Genomic DNA, 15,588 nt, shown 5'->3' with positions numbered 1-15,588 from the left:
TTAGGGAACTGTAAGTTATGGTTAAGTGCGTGTTTTGTCTCTAGGTTCTTCATTGGCCTCAACTGTGAGCTCATGAGCGGGTACAACTTGGGTCGTTTATATTTGTCGTCCTCATAGCAACTATTTCAGTGCTTTGCCGCAAACAGCCACTTAAGAAATACTGCATATGTATGATTCTTCCACAGAAAGCATTGGAATTAGAACTTCAGAAGACATTAGGTATTGGCTCCCAAACTAACGGGCTGCATGTGCAGCCTTAGTCATGACTAGACTTGATCTGCATCTAATGAGGGAGGTTACACTATTGACTTTCAAAACTCGGCTCCTCAGTTCTAGAGATTTTTCAGATGTTTGTGTGTGGGAATGAGGGGCAGCATTTTTTTTTAAGTATATACTTCTCAAAAGACCCATTTTTAACAATGGGCCCCACAACTGCATATTTGAAAACCAAAGCTAGGTGATTTCTTAATCCCCTTCCAGCTCTAACAGAGTCTGTGAATATAGAGCAATGTCCTTTCTAGAGCGTTGGAAATGTCTACAATATCCCTGGCAATGGACTTGTCAGGCTGCAGACTTTACTTATCTCCAGGGAGCCCACACGTCAGGAGGCACACTCTTTCAGGCTCTCCACCTGCCCAGCTCCACCCCCAATTTACTCAATTCCTTTATGATTAAGGCAGGGAGACTCCTGCCACAAATCCTGGAGAAACAGAGTAGGGAAGCAAGAGAAGTCAGTGTCACAAACATTTAACTAAAACACTACTTGCAAAACAGCATGCTAGAGGAGTTAATTGGCACAAGTAAATGTAATAGGAGACCAAATGTGGCAGGCTGTAAAGTTATATTCTGAAGTTATACTGAGTTCAAATCCCCAGCACCACCACTTACTAGTTATGTGACCTTGACCTTTTACAGACAGCCTACCCTCTCCAACTCTTTTATCATTAAAATGGCAATACCTACCTCACAAAAGTGACATATGCAAAGTGCTTAAAATGGATCAAGTGCTTAATGCTTGTTTATCCTTTTTCCTTCCTTCCCCCTTGGGAACACAAGGAAGGGAGGCTATTTTTTACTGGAGAAAACTGGGAAGCTCTTTGGTGAAGGTGGAATTTGAGCTGGGACCTTTCTGAAGGATGAATTGAACTCAGATGAAGATGGTGGAAAAAGACACTCTGGCGAAGGGAGGAGTATGAGAAGAGGAATAAAGGTAGAGAAGTGTATGAACAATGGATAGTATGCAGTGGATATATTGGCAGGTAGGGTTAGAAAGAGAAAAAGCTTCTGGTAGAGAAAAAGAACAAGGTCAAGATCAGGGCTGAGACTCAGTTGCAGAAGCAGGGCTGCCAGCACCAACCTACAGCCTCAAGTGCGGATCCCCAGGTCTCATCTTTTCTACCACTGAAAATAGGAAGGGGGCTGCCCTGTAGAATTGAGTAAAGCTTCTCAACAGAAGGCACTTGCCTAACAGCTCAAAAAACAAAACTGGCTCAATGTGAGCTGGATCCCAATAGGGTTGCACAACACTTGGCTTCTTTGCACTGACATAGGTTGTGGTTTCTCTGCTGTTGATGGACTTGGGTTTCCTCCAGGTCTGTTTTCTCATCTGTACAGGATGGGGTCTCGCTCCATTACCCAGGCTGGAGTGCAGTGGCAGGATCTCTGCTCACTGCAACCTCCACCTCCCAGGTTCAAGTGATTCTTCTGCCTCAGCCTCCCGAGTAGCTGGGATTACAGGTGTGCACCACTACACCTGGCTAATTTTTTATATTTTTGGTAGAGACAGGGTTTCACCATGTGTTGGCCAGGCTGGTCTCTAACTCCTGACCCTAAGTGATCTGCCTGCCTTATCTCCCAAAGTGTTGGGATTACAGGCATGAGCCACCACACCTGACCGGGACTTAACTTGATCCCTTCTTAAAGGAGGTTTTCTGATAGATGAAGTCCCTACACTACTTATTTGGCCAGTCTAGAATGCCAGAGTGTTTTGTTCCAGGTAGGCACTGATCTCATCTCCACTCTCTCCAAAAAGCAGCTGCTTGTTTTTTTTCTATTTCCTGAGGTCATCCAACTATTTCCCTCCAAACCCCAGCCTACACTCCTAGGCATTTCAAGACCATGGTTTGCCTATTTCTCATCACTGGGGTGTGTCCTTGCTTAGGAGGCAGTATCATAGTCACTGTGAGTCTGCAGCATCCCACAAGAAGCCTCTAACAAGATGAGATACAACATTACTGTACTTGGGTTCTGAACACCTCCTACACACAGAACTGAAGTAGGTAAACATTCTAGTAAGTCAACAATGTGACAGTATAATGAAGGATCAAAAATCATGACGTGTAAAAGAATGGTTGAAGTAACTGAAGATATTTAATCTAGAGAAGATTTGGGAAACACATGATAGGTATGGTTAAATACTTAACAGGGCAATCACAGGGAAGATGACTGGATTTCCTTACACCCATGAGTGAAATTTATAGAAGTATACTCTGACTTGATATAAAGGAAGATTTTAAAAAACATGACTGTTCAGGAGTGTTCAAGTAGGGTCAGATGACCAGTGATTGGGAATACTTCGTAAGCAGGAGCAAGTAAGATCTGAGCCACTGTTCTATCAGTAGGGTGTCTGTGGTGTTCCTTGGTCAAAGAAGTACTCTAAGCAACTTCAGTCTCACAAATTACTATCACCCTTGTGGGCATACATGATGGTTACCCTAAAGAGGAAGTTTCAGAAGGCAGTAATATTGGATCCTGGAATAGTCAGACAGGAGCCTTCATGCATACACCCTTTTCAATTCTCCATACACCCATTCACAAGTGGTCGCAAAAACACCCAGTACCTTTACTTGGCTTTACCCACTTAACAATATGCTCAATATGAGCAGTTTGACTCCCAAGCCTAGGTCAGGCCTGAGTGTTTCTCATGAGCCATAGTCTTAGGCTGAGGAGCCTTGAGAGTTGGTGGAGGGAGAGCCCCCCTGCCCGCAGGGGGCTGTGATCACAGAAGTCTGTAGAAAGAGTGGGATCTAAGGAGTCCTGGGGAGGCAGGCCTAAAGGTCCAGGCCTGGCATGATCACTGTCCAGGGAAGGCCCCCAGTTCCTATGGCTCTGTGCATAGGGGCCATTTGTTCTTGACCGACTTCACTCCAAGGATCAGGTGTGGGCCAAGGCTAGGGAGTGGGCAGAAGGCGATGGCTGGTTGGAGAGAAGCCAGGCCGTCTAGTGGGGGAGGATGGTTGGAACATAGCATTGAAGTGGGCTCGGCTTTCAAGCTGCATACGGTGGCCCAGTGGGGAGGCGAGTCCACGGACAAAATGGATTCGAACCAGCCCTGACTGCCCCCCAGATACCAGCCATCCATAGGAGTCCAGGTTTGGGCTGAAACGTACCTGTGAAGAGAACAGAAAGAGAGAGATCCTTATGGGTGGTGCTTTAGGGTGACTCTAGCTATATGAACAAAAAAAATGAGCCACAATCTGAAAGGACAGGACCATGAGGGGTGAGACAGGTAAGAATGAGAAGCCAGTGAATGAGGTACATCTGTCATGCTCTGGAGGAGGAGGAGGCTGTCATCTGTGTAACCTTTTCATCTCCCATTTCATCAGCCCCAGGCCCAGAACTGGGGGAAAAGAGTGGAGGGTGGAGAGGATGAAAGACTACCTTATGAATAGCCTCCAGCTGCAGCCTGTCCAGGCAGAGTTGAGAATGCCCCTCTCCCTCCTGCATGCGCAGCATTGGTTCTCTACGGAGCAGATCATGGAATGAACCCTGGGGAAGGGAAATGGAAGAGGAGGGAGAAAGTGAGAGGCTCCTTTTTTTATTTTTATTTACTTATTTTTTTTGAGACAGAGTCTTGCTCTGTCGCCCAGGCTGGAGTACAGTGGCGTGATCTCGGCAGCTCACTACAATCTCCGCTTCCCGGGTTCAAGCGATTCTCCTGCCTCAGCCTCCTGAGTAGCTGGGATTACAGGTGCCCGCCACCATGCCCGGCTAATTTTTTGTATTTTTAGTAGAGACATGGTTTTGCCATGTTGGTCAGGCTGGTCTTGAACTGCCCATCTCAGCCTCCCAAAGTGCTAGGATTATAGGCATGAGCCACCACGCCTGGCCCTTTTTTTTTTTTTTTTTTTTTTGAGACGGAGTCTTGCTGTGTTGCCAGGCTGGAGTGCAGTGGTGCAATCTCAGCTCACTGCAACCTCCACCTCCTGGGTTCAAGCGATTCACCTGCCTCAGCCTCCTGAACAGCTGGGACTACAGGCATGCACCACCACACCCAGCTAATTTTTGTATTTTTAGTAGAGACGGGGGTTTCACTATGTTGGCCAGGATGGTCTCAATCTCTTGACCTCGTGATCTGCCCGCCCTGGCCCCCCAAAGTGCTGGGATTACAGGCATGAGCCACCATGCCTGGCCGAGGCTCCTTAGTTTTATATCTTTGTGCTGAACTCAGGATTACGTACTATACAAAGACTAAAGTTTTCTACCTTTTCTAACACCACACCCATTCTCCTGGCCTCAGCTTACCAAATCTGTGTCTTGAAAGAGCAAGTAGTGATGGTTGACAGTTTCAGTATAAGTTCGAGCCTTGGGAGGGTTGGGGACCCCAGATGAAGCAGAAGAATGGTCGGGACCTTCAGGACTGTCCTGATACGGTATCAGATCTGCTTTATATATAGGCTGGAAAGGAGACCATGAAATTAGGTTCTATAATATTAAAGACAGAATAAAAGCAGAGGAAAGTGGTTTGGGCAGGAAAGGCTTAAAGATGGAAGAAAGTAGTATCTTTATGTGCTCAGATGCAGTAGGATAGGGAAGATTATACACAAGTCTGTGCTAAGACTTTCTGGGATAATATAAGGGCTGGGAGACCTAGCACTAATTTGTACTCTACCAGAATTTGGGAGGGCATGTGGGTTAGGACCCAACAGCTGCTGTTAGATGTTCATATACGTACAAATCTTCGCTCTACAGGTCGCTTGACATTTATTGGATTCAGTGCCATATCTGGCAATATAGCAGCAATGAGCTCCCCGGATATATCTCCTGCAGCTATCGTCCCAAGCCAGTCGGATCCTGAAAGACTCTAATAGAAAGAGACAGATTTCATTCATTCATTCATTCATTCATTCATTCATTCATATATTCATTCAGAGCTATGAACTGGTAACAACTGCACAGTCTGAGACACACACAAACAAAAATGAGTTTATCATAACTGACAGCCCTGATGAGAGTTACCACATAGCTATCTTCTCCTACCCAAAACTACTGCCTATTTCTGACACTAATAGTGCATAAATGAGCCATTTTCCTGTGTAATGAAGACTGCAAAAGAAAGGGGGGGCTCACCCAAACAGTGCCTTTTCTAGGAGCAGTGAAGTAGGCCTTGAAACCAAGATAACCAGCGTCAATATAATGAATCCCACAGAGTCCATAACTGTTAAAAGAGAAATAAATTTAAACCTTCCTTTTCTTTAGATTCATTTCTTCTCCTTAACCTCTTCCAGAATTTAAACCACCTCAGTGAACCAACTCTCTACCCTCCTCTCCCCACAACAATCTGGCATGCTTTGCACTCCAACCCTTAGGGCCTGTCCCTAGATGTCCCTATCTCCATCTTGCCGTACGAGGCATAGCAGTTGTCCTGAGCCACGGTGACACCGTTGTAGGGGAGCAGCCAGGCCAGTTCTGTACTCAAGAAGCGCTTGATAGAGTTTATGGGTTCGTAAGGTCGTCGAAGGTCCCAGAATTTGATTTTCCGGTCACTCCCCGCAGAGACAAGGAAATGGCTGTAAAAAGATGGGAGAAGGTCAAATCCGAACAAATGTGGAAGAGTCAGCCAGTCCCAGTCTTCACCTTCCCCCTCCACACATCTCCTATTCCATACCTGTTAGCTTTGCACCACTGAAGGGTACGTACAGCCTGGTCATGGGCTAGGAAACACTGGAAGGGGTAGAGCTTTAAGGAGCCATCAGAGAGCCGTATCCGCTGCAGGGGTGAGTTAGTGGGAAGGTTCCAGAAAACCACCATGCCTGAAATAGGGACAGAATGTGTAAGCATTAAAAGCAAGTTCTCTCTTCCTTGCTCTAATTTCTTTCTCTGAGCACCTAGGACCTTTGTCTTCTACCCTCAGATCCAAACCACTATGAAAGGATATGGGGATCCTGATTAGCTATCCAGCATTCCCTCCAGGGCTTAAAGACTCAACATGATATTTTAACCCCAATTCTCTTCAACAAAAAAGTAATAGCTTTGTCTGGAATCTACAGTTGAAAAATGATAGGGTGAACACACCTAGTACACAGGGTAGAATGCACCTCTCTCTACTCTCCCTATAAATGAAAGTCAAGAAACTTTTAAAAAGCATAGGCTGGGCACACAGTGGCTCACGCCTATAATCTTAACACTTTGGGAGGCCAGTGCAGGTGGTGGATCACCTGAGGTCAGGAGTTTGAGACCAGCCTGGTCAACACGGTGAAACCCTGTCTGTACTAAAAATACAAAAAATTGGCCAGATGTGGTGGTGGGTGCCTGTAATCCCAGCTACTCGGGAGGCTGAGGCAGGAGAACTGCTTGAACCGGGAGGCGGAGGTTGCAGTGAGATGAAATTGTACCACTGCACTCCAGCCTGGGTGACGAGAATAAGACTCCGTCTCAAAAAAAAAAAAAAAGCATAAAAACTCTAGGAAGCCAGGCGCAGTGGCTCACGCCTGTAATCTCAACACTTTGGGAGGCCAATGTGGGTGGATCACTTGACGTCAGGAGTTCAAGACCAACCTGGCCAACATGGTAAAACCCCCATCACTAATAAAAATACAAAAAAAATTAGCCAGTGTAGTGGTGCGTGCTTGTAATCCCAGATGCTTGGCAGGGTGAGACATGAGAATCACTTGAACCCAGGAAGCAGAGGTTGCAGTGAGCCGAGATCACGCCACTGCACTCCAGCCTGGGAGACAGAGCAAGACTCCATCTCAAAAAAAAAAAAGACAAAGAAAATGTTCGCTAACTGCCCCAAGAAAAAGAGAACAGGCAAAAAGTCAAAAGCAACACAATGTTGCTAGGTGCAGTGGCTCATGTCTATAATCCTAGCACTTTGGTAGGTAAAGGCAGGAAGAACACTTGCACCCAAGAGTTTGAGACCAGCCTGGGCAATATACTGAGACCCCGTCTCTAAAAAATAAAATAAGCCCAGGTACGATGGCTCACGCCTGTAATCTCAGCACTTTAGGAGGCCAGGGTGGCCATACCACCTGAGGTCAGGAGTTTGAGACCAGCCTGAACAATATGGTGAAACCCCATCTCTACTAAAAATATAATTAGCTGGCCTTTGGTGGCATGCGCCTGTAATCCCAGCTACTCAAGAAGCTGAGGTGGGAGAATCGCTTGAACTCGGGAGGTGGAGGTTGCAGTGAGCTGAGATCGTGCCACTGCACTCCAGCCTGGACCCCAGAGACCCTGTCTCAAAAAAAAAAAAAATAGCCGGGTGTGGTGGTGCATGCCTGTAGTCTCAGCTACTCAGAAGGCTGAGCTGCTGAGGGAATGAATGCAGTACCTATGAACCTTTCTTGAAAAAAATTTGTTGATGATGAATTATAGCCATGCAATATAAATAATTCAGCAATTGGGGGGGAGACTAAGATAAATGGACTGGTAGAGGCACTCAATCAAGTTTAGGAATTAAGAAAGCAGAACAGCATGAAGAATCATGTACCCTGACAACGTAAGAATAATACCACCAAAAGAAAAAGAACATGGAGAAAGGGACAATAAAAAGACATGTAAGAGTGTTAATTTCCTTTCCTTCCTAGCAGAAAGTCTACTTTCCTAAAAATAACACTGTCATTTTGTTTTTGAAATGGAGTCTCACTCTGTCGCCAGGCTGGAGTGCAGTGGCACGATCTTGGCTCACTGCAACATTCACCTTCCAGGTTCAAGCCTCCCGAGTAGCTGGGACTACAGGCACGTGCCATCCTGCCCAGCTATTTTTCTATTTTTTAGTAGAGACAGGGTTTCACCATGTTGGCTAGGATGGTCTCGATGTCTTGACCTCGTGATCTGCCCGCCTCGGCCTCCCAAAATGCTGGGATTACAGACATGAGCCACCGCACCTGGCCAATAACACTGTCATTTAAAAATAACAATCTAGGCCAGGCACAGTAGCTCACATTTGTAATCCCAGCAGCTGGCTGAGGGAGGTGATCACTTTGAGCTCAGGAGGTCAAGACCAGCCTGGGCAACATGGCAAAACCCCATCTCTACAAAAAACACAAAAAATTAGCCGGGCATTGTAACTTGTTCCTGTAGTTCCAACTACTCCAGAGGCTGAGGTTAGAGGATTGCTTGAGCCCAGGAAGTCCAGGATGCAGTGAGCCAAGATCTTGCCACTGCACTCCAGCCTGGGTGACACAATGAGACCCTATCTCAAAATAAAACAAAACACAACAAAACAAAACCTAGTAACTCCAACTACTTAATGTTGGAGTTATTATAAAGTAATATTTATTATAAATATATATGTGTTGCTTATAGTGAAGAAACATTCAGCAGGAGCTTAGCCAATATTTCAGTCTGACTTTACTGTCTTTTTCTTCTATAAAATTAAGATATAATTAAATTTAATACATTTTATTTTAGAATACCTTACACAGTATGATCCCATTTTTATTCATTTAGTTAGTTAGCTAGTTAGTTAGAGACAGGGTTTCACCATGTTGCCCAGTCTCCAACTCCTGGGCTGCGATTCTCCTGCCTCAGCCTCCCAATTACAGGTGTGAGCCACCATGCCTGGCTGATCCCATTTTTATAAAACTCTTTCTTTCCTCTGATCTTTTTATTTGTATATATACATAAAGAACTGCGTGAAGGCCGGGCGCGGTGGCTCAAGCCTGTAATCCCAGCACTTTGGGAGGCCGAGACGGGCGGATCATGAGGTCAGGAGATCGAGACCATCCTGGCTAACACGGTGAAACCCCGTCTCTACTAAAAATACAAAAAACTAGCCGGGCGAGGTGGCGGGTGCCTGTAGTCCCAGCTACTCGGGAGGCTGAGGCAGGAGAATGGCATAAACCTGGGAGACGGAGCTTGCAGTGAGCTGAGATCCGGCCACTGTACTCCAGCCTGGGTGACAGAGCGAGACTCCGTCTCAAAAAAAAAAAAAAAAAAGAACTGCGTGAAAGGATGTTCCTCCTCACTTTTTAATTTTTAAAAAATGTTATTATTTTTAGTATATATATATGTTTTTTAAGACAGAGTCTCGCTCCGTTCTCCAGGCTGGAGTGCAGTGGCGCGATCTCAGCTCACTGCAGACTCCACTTCCTGGGTTCATGCCATTCTCCTGCCCTAGCCTCCTGGGTAGCTGGGACTACAGGCGCCTGCCACCGTGCCCAGCTAATTTTTTGTATTTTTAGTAGAGGCAGGGTTTCACTGTGTTAGCCAGGATGGTCTCGATCTCCTGACCTCATAATCCGCCCGCCTTGGCCTCCCAAAGTGCTGGGATTACAGGCGTGAGCCACCACGCCCAGCCTAAAAATGTTGTTTTTAACGATGAGGTCTATGTTGTCCAGCTGGTCTTGAAGTCCCAGCCTCAAGTGATTCCCTCCCACTTCAGCCACCCAAAGTACTGGGATTATAGGCATGAGCCACCACATCTGGCAGGCATCTACTTTTTTTTTTCCCCCAGACAGGATCTCACTCTGTTGCCTAGGCTGGAGTGCAGGGGTGTGATCTTGGCTCACTGAAACCTCTGCCTCCCGGGTTCTCATGCCTCAGCCTCCCAAGTAGCTGGGATTACAGGCGTGTGCCCCCACGCTGAGCTAATTTTTTGTATTTTTTGGTAGAGACAGGGTTTCACTATGTTGACCAGGCTGGTCTCGAACTCCTGACCTGAAGTGATCTGCCTGCTTCAGCTCCTCAATGTGCTGGGATTATAAGCATGAGCCACCATGCCTGGCCCAGCATCTATCTACTCTTAAATTTTTTTCTGAGTAGAAACAGTCTAGTGACTTATTTCTTTCTAGTTTTTTCACATTGCCTGAATATTTCTAACTATATATCCAGTACTGAACCACCAAAGAAACCACCAAAAAACAAGCATATATAAAAAATGTAAAGAGCAATAGTTCCTTATGTTTTATTTTGGTATTTTTACCATTATAATATCCAGCAGCTAGGTGTTGGTGGGGCCTGGTAGGCATCCAGGCCAGGCTAAGGCACTGACCACACTCAGAGGGGTCTGTAGCTTGCATAGACCCTACCTGCAGAGTTGCCACACATTGTACCTGCAGGGAAAGAGATGGGACCAGGGTTAGGGACACCTACACTGGAATGAAAGCTCACATCAATGTTTAATCCAGCAGGATGAGGGTATTTTTCAGAAGTATAAGGAGACTCACTGTGGAATCAGCAAGGTGAGGCTCTAAGAAGATGGAGCCTCAGCTAAGGTAGCAGGTTCCTCACTCACCTTATATATGGCAGGCTTCACTGCATCTGTGAGGGAAAAAGAGCAGTAACTAACTCTATGGATCCCGAGGACTCAGCGGGTCTTACTCTGTCACCCAGGCCCGAGTGCAGTGGCATGATCATGGCTCACTGCAGCCTCCAACTCCTAGGCTCAAGCAATCCTCCTGCCTCAGCCTCCCAAAGTGCTGGGATTATAAGTATGAGCCACCATGCCTAGCCAGGCCTCGCTTTTTTTTTTTCCTGTAGACCTCCTCTGCGGACACAGGCCTTGCTCTTAAATCAGCAACCAATCCTTTAAATAGTGACGTTCCCTTATCCTTTGTTGAGAAAGTCCTTATCTTTCCATCACCAAATTTATGAACCTACCTCTATCTGCTCCCATCTTCTTTCCTTCTGTTACACCTGATAGTATCCTTCCTCCTATCAGAAGAGCAATCCCTTCACTCCACTCTCTCCTCATCCTCTAGCACCTTTTCCAGAACACTGCTCATTCTGTTATCCTCCTTCCTCCTGTGTCATCCACTTGTTCCCTCCCTAGTCTGTCACTCCCATGTTGCCATGTGAACATGCCCTACTGTCTCCTATCCAAATAAAGGGACAAAACCTTTCTTTACTGACCACACTCAGGCAATCCACCACCCTCAATTACTGGCTCCTCTTCACAGCCAATTTTTTTTTTTTTTTTTTTTTTGAGACAGGGTCTCACTAAGTCACCCAGGCTACAGTGCAGTGGCACAATCTCAGTTCACTGCAGCCTCAACCTCCTGGGCATAAGTGATCCTCCCACCTAGGCCTCCCAAGTAGCTGGGACTACAGGCACGCATCACTATGCTCGGCTACTTTTTAAAATTTTTTTGTAGAGACGACATCTCATTATATTGCCCCAGCTGGTCTCAAACTCCTAGGCTCAAGCAATCCTACCACCTAGGCCTTGCAAAGTACTGGAATTAAGGCATGGGCCACCATGCCCAGTCCCACAGCGAAACTTCTTGAAAGAACTGTCTGTATTTACTATCTTTATTTTCTGACCTCCTATTACCTCCTCAACCCACTCCGCAAGACCACCACATATGGGACTTCTCAGGGCTCCAACCTTTGTGCCCTCTTCTTTAAATACTCAGTACTAATGAAAAATAAATTCAACATATAGGAGCTGCCTTTTCCTGACTCCTTCTTCCTCTTGCTCATCTTCAGCTCTCTATTCTATCCCTCTCTTCAGAACAAGGGATTGTGTTTGTGTGATGGTGAGGGCAGGAGGGGCTAAGAACAGGATTAGGGGAACAAGAGTATGGCAGGGGAGATGGGCCCTATCCATCAGCCCAAGCCCTCAGCAGCTCTTTACACAGCCAGTTACCTGTGGCAGCAACAGGGGGAAAGTCCTGAGAGCACAGAAGAGGGAAGGAGAGATAAAGAGAGAGTACAGCTGCAAGACTGCAAAAGAGAGAGGGCTCGAGAACAAACCAGAGTCACAACGCAGGGTATGTGTGTGGCTGAGTAAGGCTTTGTGCTAGAGAGACTGGCCCAGGGGAGCTTCCAGGGAGATAGGTCCTGCTATGCTCTGGCCACCAAGACAGCAGCCCCATTCTCCTTGCTGTGCTACTCACCTGGGGGTTGCTGAGCCAGCAGGGCCTCTGGATGGGGTAGACTGAACAGCAGTACTTTCCCGTCTGAGCAGGCCAGAGCCAAGAGACCCAACCGGGGCAGGAGAGGAGCCTAAAGGGTAAAAGATGTGCTGAGGCTTGCTGCCTTCAACTGACTCACAGAAAACCTTTGAGGTTCTAGTCCCTGAAAATACTGTATGGAGTTGCTGGAAAAACTCCATCCACCACACTCCAACTTTCCTTCCTTAAACTCTAAGAATTCCCAGGGCCTCTTTGTCCTGGCTTTGAGTCCTAGGGCCATCCCACAGTCGACTGCGAAGTACCTTCCGAGGGGTGCCTGGAAGTTCCCATGCTCCACTAGGGCAGAACTTGAGGTCCCAGATGCAGCCATTGTCACAAGCAATCCCATAGACAAAGTGGGCCCTGTTGCCAGGACTGGAGAGAGAGAGCATGTGGGGATGGTGGGTAGGAAGAAGGGACATAGGGCTGCCAGAGGTAAGCTCCCCTTGTCTCAGCCCAATCCAATCCCTTCCCCCTATCCTGTCCAGACCCCATCCTGCTGTCCTCAACCACCCTCCCATGGCAGTGTCCAACCCCACCTCACCAGCTTTCTTGCTGCAAGGTCCCAAGGCCCCAGAGCTGGAGCAGCCCAGGACCCGAATGAAGCTGGCTCAGTGGGTGTGTCTCATTCATGTCAGGGCTGGAGAAAAGAGCCACATATTGCGAGGCTCCTGCCCCCTCTGGCACTGGGCACCAGTCCAGAGCCCAGAGCGGTCCCCCCGTGAAGAAGGACACATCCCAGCGCTCTGGATGTGCTGTGATCGAGCTAAATCTAGAGAAAAATCAAAGATGGGATGAAGAAAGGAATTAATGAAAGGTAATGAGGACTGTATGGGAGCTCCACCCAGAGCCAGTATGAACTGGCTCAAGCAAGAGCCTGAATATCAAAAACAGTTCACAAGTGAGAAGAGTCCTTGGCTACCATTTGTATCTTCCTGCTTTCCTTCCCAAAGTCTGTCTTATATTATTTGAGATGGGGTCTGTCACCTAGGATGGAGTGCAGTGGCATGATCTGCAGCCTTGACCTCCCAGGCTCAAGTGGTTATCCCACCTCAGCCTCTGGAGTAGCACATGCCACCATACCCCACTAACTTTAAAATTTTTTGTAGAGATAGGGGTCTTGCTATGTTGCCTAGGCTGGTCTCGAACTCGTGGGCTCATGTAATCCTCCCTTTTTGGCCTCCCAAAGTGCTGGGATTACAGGTGTGAGCCACCATGCCCAGCCTCCAAAGTCTGTCTAGCTCCAGCTCATCTTCAGGGCTGTTCATTCTGGAATACTACAGTATTTTCCCTAAGGCTAGTCTGTCCAGGTCTATCTGAGTACATGTAACCTTGTGAACTGCTTTGACCCCTAAATCTCTCTAGCTTCCCTCAGCCTGCCAGCAGTAATGAACACTACAAATCAGAGAGGACTGACCAGCTCTAGCCAGCACTCTTATTCTTGGGACCAACTCGACCAGCATCAAGGGAAGGACAGGACTTATCTGTCATCTCTTTCAACATTCATTTTTCTTGTTTCTGGCTCCAGAATCAGAAAAAAGGGCGGATGTGCAATCTTCACCTGTTTATTCGGTAGAGGGTGCCATCTTCAGGTAGCCCTTCACGTTGTACAGAAAACAATGGAGACTTCTCCTCCTGGGGCAGGTAGGGAGCGGCCTCACTGGGGGAAGGCAAAGGGAACAGTTTAAATTTGGAAGGGTTTCACCCATCCCAGGGTTCCCACTATAGAGCCTCTGTCACCCTTTCGTCTCCAGTGGTGTCACCCTTCCTAAGCTTCAGAGATGCTGCTTCAACTTACAGCTCAGATAACAAGTGCCACTTCCAGGCTAAAGGAATCCATTCAGCAAACTCCCAGTATGAATGTTTCTGCTCTCGGCTGGAGAAAAAGCAGCAGCATTAATGGAGGAGGAGAGGGATTCTAGAGCAGCACAGTCCAATAAAACTTTCTGTGGGGATGGAAATGATCTATTATCTGTGCTGCCCAATATGCCAGCTGCTAGCTCCAATTAGCTACTGGGCACCTAAAATGTGGCTAGTGCAGCTGAGAAACAGAGCCTTTCATTTTATTTCACTTCAGTTAAAGCGTTCTAGAGCTCTTGCCTCTAGAGCAGTGCTTTTTAGTAATGAGTGTCATCACAGTATCCCCCATGACTGCTTGTCTTTCCCACAGCCCCACTTCAATACCATCCTTGCACTCCTCTACCACCCCTTCATTATCCCCAGCCCCCAGTTCCCAAGTCTCACAAGTCCTTGGTGAGATGGAGGCACTTCCAAACAGGAGCCATGATGTGATTTGGTAAGCCATTGGGAGCCATTCCCCGGCAGTGTGGCTTCTGCTTCTGAGGATCAAATTGAAGAAAATATAAGGAAGCAAATTCTACAGGTTGGACAAAGTCCCAGAGACAGTTCTTTTCCAGTTTTTATCTTCTTTGGCAATACCTCCCCTTCCAATCACTGCCCTATCAGCATCTTAAAAGATTTGTGTTTCAACCATTATGACTTCTTTACCTTCTGCACTACTCCTCCATCGAAAATGCAAAATCCGTTACCTATTTTCTGTTCAGCTTCCTCAACATCTCCATGGCATTTGATTCAGAGGACTTCCCTTATGCCTCTTGAAACTCCCACCCTATGGAACAGTCTCCCTTACTCCTCTCCCCTCTCTAATATTCCTTCACATGCTCTCCCTTCTTGACAGGTCTCCTCAATGATGGTATTCCCCAGAGTTCCTGTCGTCTTCTCGCCCCTCTACACAGACAGACAGACACTGACACACTCCTAGTAATCTCATCTCATGTCCCAAAGCTTTGCCTACTATCTTTTTGTTTATTTGGTTGTTTTTTTTGTTTTTGTTTTTGAGACAGGGTCTCACTCTGTCGCCCAGGCTGGAGTGCAGTGGCGCGATCTTGGCTCACTGCAGCCCCAGCCTCTGCCTCCTGGGCTCAAGCAATCCTCTCACCTCTGCCTCCTGAGTAGCTGGGACTACAGGCACAGCGCACCACACCTGGCTAATATTTTTGTATTATTTTGTAGAGACAAGGTTTCTCCATGGCCCAGACTGATTTTGAACTCCTGGGCTCAAGTGATCCTTCCCCCTCAGCCTCCCAAAGTGCTGGAATTACAGGTGTGAGCCACCACACCTGGCCTTTTTAAAAATTTAGAGACAGGGTCTTGCTATGTTGCCCATGCCAGACATCAACTCCTGGGCTCAAAAACTCCTTCTGCCTCAGCCTCCTGAGTAGCTCAAAGTACAAATGCATACCACTGAACCCAGTTTGACTACCATCTTTATGCCTGATTATCAAGTTTACATCTCCGTAATGTAAACCTGACTCGGTCTCAACTTCTCTACAAGTTCTAGACAGTGTTGTGGCAAGTCATATTAGAGCATGAGGCAAATGGAAAAAAAATAATCAGTTAAAAAAAAAATCAGTAAAGTTCCTGTCTTTAAAATTTTGATATTTTGTTC

General features: G+C 46.9%; 2 protein-coding genes across 4 annotated transcripts in view; one reads left to right on the top strand and one right to left on the bottom strand.

Moving 5' to 3' along the window:
- Window positions 1-15,588, top strand: part of SNX17 (sorting nexin 17) — a 139,452-nt gene that overhangs the window by 85,151 nt on the left and 38,713 nt on the right. The gene's annotated exons all lie outside the window — the stretch shown is intronic.
- Window positions 2,352-15,588, bottom strand: part of GTF3C2 (general transcription factor IIIC subunit 2) — a 29,271-nt gene continuing 16,034 nt past the window's right edge. For 2 of the 3 annotated variants that reach the window (XM_050753789.1, XM_050753788.1), the window contains exons 5-19: window positions 14,364-14,458; window positions 13,918-13,995; window positions 13,681-13,779; window positions 12,664-12,891; window positions 12,383-12,494; window positions 12,063-12,171; window positions 10,460-10,485; window positions 10,148-10,277; window positions 5,888-6,032; window positions 5,628-5,789; window positions 5,350-5,437; window positions 4,955-5,083; window positions 4,525-4,677; window positions 3,661-3,768; window positions 2,352-3,389 (exon numbers count right to left, since the gene is read on the bottom strand). In XM_050753789.1, coding sequence (XP_050609746.1) covers window positions 3,171-3,389; window positions 3,661-3,768; window positions 4,525-4,677; window positions 4,955-5,083; window positions 5,350-5,437; window positions 5,628-5,789; window positions 5,888-6,032; window positions 10,148-10,277; window positions 10,460-10,485; window positions 12,063-12,171; window positions 12,383-12,494; window positions 12,664-12,891; window positions 13,681-13,779; window positions 13,918-13,995; window positions 14,364-14,458 — 1,881 coding nt within the window. In that variant the 3' untranslated portion in view covers window positions 2,352-3,170. The remainder of the gene's footprint in view (window positions 3,390-3,660; window positions 3,769-4,524; window positions 4,678-4,954; window positions 5,084-5,349; window positions 5,438-5,627; window positions 5,790-5,887; window positions 6,033-10,147; window positions 10,278-10,459; window positions 10,486-12,062; window positions 12,172-12,382; window positions 12,495-12,663; window positions 12,892-13,680; window positions 13,780-13,917; window positions 13,996-14,363; window positions 14,459-15,588) is intronic. The other variant, XM_050753790.1, reaches the window with a different exon arrangement.

This window comes from Macaca thibetana, chromosome 13 (genome assembly GCF_024542745.1).
Source record: "Macaca thibetana thibetana isolate TM-01 chromosome 13, ASM2454274v1, whole genome shotgun sequence".
In the NCBI taxonomy this organism is placed as follows: domain Eukaryota; kingdom Metazoa; phylum Chordata; class Mammalia; order Primates; family Cercopithecidae; genus Macaca; species Macaca thibetana.
Note: the sequence above shows the minus strand (reverse complement) of the source record. Positions and strands in the feature narration are given on the sequence as shown.